A 6,337-nucleotide genomic window follows, 5' to 3' on the forward strand; every position below is an offset into this window, starting at 1 on the left:
CAACTATAAATAGTATACCTACAATAAAAAAAAAATTTGAACTAAGTTAAAAGAGTTGACCAAACAATGAAGTTGCAAAATGGAAACTTTCAGCAAAACTTCAATGTGACACACTACAGTCTGGCAAGGGAAACAAAACACGGGTGACAAAATATAAGTAGCTCGAGCCATATACCATAATTTAAAGCCACACTTTCAGCTAAACTTCAATGTGACACACTACAGTCTGGCAAGAGAAACAAACACGGGTGACAAAATAAGTAGCTCCAGCCATATACCATAATTTAAAGCCGTCTACCCCTTCTACCACTCTTTCTCCGGGTGCTATCTGAGGGAATTGGTGTGACATCCTCTGAAAAATAAAAAATGAATAAACAACAGTAAGACATAAATCATATCAACTGGTAAGACATAGAACATAACAACTACTTAAAATTGGAGGCAAATCACATTTATGAAAAAGGAATACCTATGCGCCCAATTTTCATTCCGGACCGAGCCAAGGCACGGAGAGCAGATTGAGCTCCAGGACCAGGGGTTTTTGTCTTGTTTCCTCCAGTTGCACGAAGCTTGATATGAAGAGCAGTTATGCCCAGCTCCTGCTCCAAATAAATGAGAGCCAATTCAACAGATTTTGACAGATAATCAGTAAATAAATTCCTATGAAATGACAATTGATACTAGGAAGAAAACAGGACATTTAAACTGATGGAATTTTATCAAATTCATAAAGATGAAAGAAGCATCTTGCTAGGTTGTCAGTAGCGGCCCGTAGTGCCGCTAAACCGCTACCGTAGCGGGTAGCGGCGGTCGGCCGCTACAAACCGCGACGCTACGCGATGTTGGCCGTAGCGGAAGGTAGCGGCAATACCGCTACCCGCTACACCACTCCCATGTTGGAATTTGATGGAGAATCCGGAGATGATGGTGATTTTCTTCATTAGTTCACTTCTTGTACTTGACTATTTGACAATTTTATTGTTCATTTGTGTTTAATTTTGGATCCTTCCTTTATGTTCCTTGTATTTGACATTGATTGTGGAATTATGTGTTTGATTTTGTGTGACTTCTTATGTTTGAGCATTAGTATTGCCTCGTTTCTTGACTGTTAGTATAATACATGTGGAATTAATACTTCACCGTAGCGGCAATACGGCTACCCGCTACACCGCTATACCATTTTCGGAGTCGGCCGCTACCGGCCACTAACTGCTATTGACAACTATGTGTTGTCATGAAAACCAATATAAATAAAGAGGTAAAAAAATCTGTTTACCTTGCATCTGGCAGCAACATCCTGTGCTGCAAGCATAGCAGCATATGGAGATGACTCATCTCTGTCAGCCTTAACCTTCATTCCACCTGGACATAAGCAAAAAAGCAAATTTCAAAAAAACAATAGAAGAAAATTATATCCACTAAAAAAAAAAATCAGAGACTTCAGAATGTTATCTAACATATAAATGGAAACAAGGTTTGATTTTGTTGATTGAGAAAATCAAAGTCATTACGATAATAAATAATAAAAATTGTCAAAAGCAGCAAGTCTTCAACTTCAGGATCAAACTTATATTTAGAATTAGTTGAAAGTAGAAACGGTTTCTCAAAAGTAGAGTTGCTCAGCCCAAACACACAATCTTACAAAATTGATACATTGTCGGGAAGGAATTGCAAAGAGTGAAAAACAAAAAATTTCAATAAGAAAAACAAATACAGCGAATTGAATGTATAACTATTTCAATACAATGTAAAAAACAATTGAAAGTTTAACTGGAAAAACAAAATGTAGCCACTTTATGAGAATCTTTGATGTATTACTTCCAGGCTTCATGCAATGTAAAGAGAAACACGCTTACCAGTAATGCGGACAAATGTTTCCCTCCCAGACAAATCAGTTACATGCTGCAATCATGCAAATCATCCGATCACAAGAATTCAAAGAAAGCAAATTCAAATGAAGGAAGCTGAATATACTCACAATGAAGGTGTCATTAACTGATGCAAAGATGCGACCAACACCAAAAACATGTTCACCATCTCTGACAGCAGGACCAAGAGTCACATTTTCCTCTTTTGGCTCTCTAACCTTTCTCCTTGACTGCAGGAGATAAACCACATCGTGTCAGATTTGAACCCATATAACATGCACATATGAAAAAAGTCGGCATGCATAATCCACACGATTTGATGCGTCTAAACACACCAGAGAGGTCACGATACAGTGTAGAAACATACCATGGTTGATGCTCTAGGGTTTATGGACGAAGCTTCAGAGTTCAGATCAGCTCGTGTGCTTTTGCAAATAGCGTTGCTTTCAATTTATATGAGACGATGGATTTAGGGTTTTGATTTTGGATCGAACAACGAATTCCTGTGGGTCCGTTTGGATGAGTTTTTTTTCTCTTCAAAATCTGTTTTTTTTCCAAGAAAAAAAGTACTTCTCGTTTTAGTTCGTTTGGATGTCTACTTTTAAAAAAAACAGAAGTCACAAAAAAAAAATGCTAAAAATCTACTTTTTTTTTTCAAAAGCTAAAATTTTTAACTTCTAAGAAAAACAAAAGTCAAAAGCCAAATATTTTTCTCAAAAACTAAATATTTTTATAAAAATATAAATAACTTTAACTTTTATAAAAAACACTTTTAAAATAAGAAAGAGATAAAAGTTAGTTTTTTTGAGAAGTCCAAACAAACAGACTCTATGGGCCCTTTAAACCAAGCCTGTTAGGCCTATGAAACCCTTAACAAAAAATTGTTAAGGCAAAAAAATTAATTTATTATTTCTTAAATAAAAAATTATGAATTTATGACTATTTTCAAAATATTATACATTTATTGCACAATATCATGTCCAATTTGGGCATCACCAGTCACGCCTATTTTAGGCGTCACCTAAGAGGCAGTCACGCTTAATTTAGGCGTCACTCGTCTGATGTTGACGCGTGTCACAAAAAATTAACAATTTAATCGTAAAACTTCTCAAGGCCATAACGTTTGACTCGGGTATCCGAATCAGGTAATTTTTTTTTAATTCCACATAAATTTTTGAGATCTACGTAATGACACCTCATTTGACATATTATATCTCTCACAAACATAATTTGAATTTTCAACAATGAGACTTTATCTTATAAGTCGTGGTCTGAAAAATTAAAGATGGCACCAAAGTGGATTAGTCCACATATAAATAAGAATACTTATGGGGGTGTATTGGATTAGAATTTTGAAAGACTTTTCTGAGATAAAAAATCTTATAGATTTTAGAAGACTATTTAGAATTAGACGAACTTTAAAGACATTTTTAAAAGACATTTTTTACAATCAAGAATTCATAAGATTGGATTTTAATAAAATTTATAAGATTTGAAAGGATAATATGGATTTATAAGATTTTAAACAACCATATGAATTTTTAACAAACATTCAAAATTACAAGAGTCAATAAAAAAAAACAAAGAAATAGAATGATATTAATAAAAACAAGTAAAAGGTAATATAATTTTCTCAATCAATAAAACATAATATAATTTTTAACAAACATTCAAAATTACTTAGCAACAACTCTTCACATATCTAAATTTATACTAGTCCTCCATGCATTAGCATTTTCTCGTTCATGCTATTGGGTTTGACCAATGAATTAAAAATTATCTTCTTCACTTGGTATCATTGCTATGCATATATGATTATAAGATCTAATTTTTATTTAATATTAAAATAATTCTAAATTTACATATAAAACCTAAAGTTCATGCTAAAATTTCGTTCAGAGTATTCATTAAATTGTTTTTGGGCTTTTGAAAAACAAGTTTTTAGTTAATTTCATATTTGATAATCCAATTTGATGCCATCATTAATTTCAGACCATGACTTCTAAGATAAAGTCTCATTGTTGCAAATTGCCAAATTCAAATTGTGTTTGTGATAGATAAAATATGCCAAATTGGGTGTCATTGCGTAGATCTCGAAAAGTTATGTGGAATAAAAAAAAAGAAAGTGACACTATTTTTTTTTACTTCTCTCACTCTAACTCTCCACCCACCACCTGGGTTTACCCCGGTGAAGCTTGGGGATGTACCCCTTTAAGAAAGCCACTGCAACGGCTAAAGAGAGAGAGAGGAAGTACCCGGAATCGGTAGAGTATGAACAGCTGGAGCGGAATGGAAAAAAAGCCAAAGGAAGTGAGGAATTCGTGGACGCCACCATGGATGAAGAAATGGAAGAGAAGGGCCCACAAGTGGTCGAAGAGGTTGACGGGGACGAACACGATGAAGGCCTAATGGGCAAGGGAGTACACACAGGAAGGAACACAAAACTGGTGTCATACCTAGACAAAGCGCTTTGCTTGAACAGACGAAAACAAGATTATGATAGCGAGGAGGAGGACTGGGTAGTAACTCAAAGAAGAGAGGAGGAGGAAGAGGACTTTCCAGACGACGTAGGGAGTGGAGGAGAAGATGACCCACTATGCCCAACATATGTTTACTCTTGGAAACAGCATCAAGAAGACTGCAGAAATGGCGAAAGACACTCATTATAAAGCTGATGGGAGAGAAGATAGTGTCACGTTTCTTGATTGCCAGATTACAGAAACTCTGGAACCTAGCTGGTGCGTATGAGATTACTGGCCTGGATAATGGCCATTTACTACTTAAGTTTAATGATGAACGTGACTACAGCCATGTCCTTCAGGAGGGCCCGTGGATAGTTATCGATCACTATGTGATCGTCCAACGATGGAGGCCATTCTTTGATCTCTACGACGAGAAGGTGAAACGGCTAGCTGTTTGGCTTAGGATTCCAGGCCTCCCAACAGAATTCTACACCTCACAGCATCTTTGGAGGATAGGTAATATGCTAGGGAGGACTTTGAAGGTGGACAAAACATCACTAAGAATGGCAGAGGGTATGGAGGGTGAGATCACGGATAGAGCTTGTTTTGCCAGGATCTGCGTTGAGGTGGACCTTCGCCAGAGTTTTGTCTCGAGGTTTAAGCTATATGACCTCATTAAACAGGAGTTTGTGTACCCGAATGTAGGGTACGAAGGGTTACACAGAATTTGCTTCGCTTGCGGTCGTTACGAGCACAAAAAGGAAGCTTGCAATGGGGGGCTTGACTACAATGTAGAGGTTTCCAATGGGGGGCTTGACTGAGTACAGTTTATCACCCTCAGACTGATGGACAGACTGAGCAGACTATCAAGACCTTGGAGGACATGTTGCGGGCTTGCACGTTGGAGCAGGGCTCGACACAGGATAGGTACCTTCCATTGGTGGAGTTTTCGTATAACAACAGTTTCCATGCTAGACTGGGTATGGCACCCTACGAGGCGCTCTACGGTAGGAGATATCGTACACCTACCTGCTGGTCTGAGGTTGGGGATCGTGAGTTGTTTGGCTATGACTTTGTCCAAGATACCACCCTGCAGATCCAGATGATAAGGGAAAAGCTGAAGCAGGCGCAGAATCGTCAGAAGAGCTACTACGATGTCAAGCATCGTCCACTGGAGTTCAGTGAGGGTGAGCACGTGTTTGTGAGACACTCACCTGTCACCGGTGTTGGACGGGCACTCGGAGTGAGGAAGCTGAGCCTGCGGTTTATTGGGTCATACCAGATTCTTGGTAGAGTAGGACCTGTTGCCTACCGGCTTGCCTTGCCTCCGAACTTGGCTAACATCCACGACGTGTTTCACGTGTCTCAGCTTCGGAAGTACATAGCAGATCTGTCGCACGTGGTGCAACCGGATGATGTGGAGGTTCGAGAGAACCTAAAGACTCCCGTCGGACCACTAAAGATTCTCGATCGTGGCGAGAAGCAGCTGAGGAGCAAGATCATTCCGATGGTCAAAGTGCAGTGGATCGGAAGAACTCCTAAGGAATGTACTTGGGAGCGAGAGAACGAGCTTCTCCGGCAGTACCCCGAGTTTCGACCAGGTATGTTTCTGATTTTGAGGTCAAAATCCTAAAAAGGTGGGGTGAATGTAAGAACCCGCACCGTTAATTAAGGAATTTAATTAATAAATTTTGAGAAATAGGAAATGATTCCATAATTGACCCTAATAATTATTATGAGGCTTTAATAATTATAGTAAGTGATTAAGAATGCTGAAAGTCGCTTTTCGGAAGAAAAGTGCAGATACCGGTTCTGCTAGTCGGTATAAATGTGTACCGAAAAAGTATCCCGGAAAATTATAATAAGTGTATGATAATTACTAGAATAATATGTAGGACTTGTAAAACGAGTTTCAAATCCAAATAATGAGAACTGGTGCTAGAAACCGGTACTGGCTTTGAAAAGCGCTTACCGGAAAGGTACTCCGAAAATTATAAGAAAAATATG

General features: G+C 38.2%; 1 protein-coding gene across 1 annotated transcript; it reads right to left on the reverse strand.

The window, feature by feature from the left end:
* Nucleotides 1-215: 215 nt before the first annotated feature.
* LOC133316575 (small ribosomal subunit protein uS11-like) lies at nucleotides 216-2,280 on the reverse strand. The gene is made up of 6 exons (XM_061518342.1): nucleotides 2,236-2,280; nucleotides 1,979-2,098; nucleotides 1,857-1,902; nucleotides 1,277-1,362; nucleotides 470-599; nucleotides 216-352 (listed from the first exon to the last, which is right to left on the reverse strand). The coding sequence occupies exons 1-6, from the start codon at nucleotides 2,236-2,238 to the stop codon at nucleotides 285-287; spliced, it is 453 nt and encodes a 150-aa protein (XP_061374326.1). The 5' UTR covers nucleotides 2,239-2,280; the 3' UTR covers nucleotides 216-284.
* Between the last annotated feature and the right edge of the window lie 4,057 nt (nucleotides 2,281-6,337).

The sequence above is a fragment of the Gastrolobium bilobum genome, unplaced genomic scaffold, assembly GCF_033153095.1.
Source record: "Gastrolobium bilobum isolate Gb01-03AN ecotype WA unplaced genomic scaffold, APGP_CSIRO_Gbil_v1 utg263052, whole genome shotgun sequence".
Lineage (NCBI taxonomy): Eukaryota > Viridiplantae > Streptophyta > Magnoliopsida > Fabales > Fabaceae > Gastrolobium > Gastrolobium bilobum.

Coding starts and splice junctions, on each gene's coding strand:
- LOC133316575 (XM_061518342.1), bottom strand. Junction 1,363..1,856: donor AACATTTGTCCGCATTACTG/GTAAGCGTGTTT, acceptor GCTTATGTCCAG/GTGGAATGAAGGTTAAGGCT. Junction 353..469: donor AATGAAAATTGGGCGCATAG/GTATTCCTTTTT, acceptor TTTATTTTTCAG/AGGATGTCACACCAATTCCC.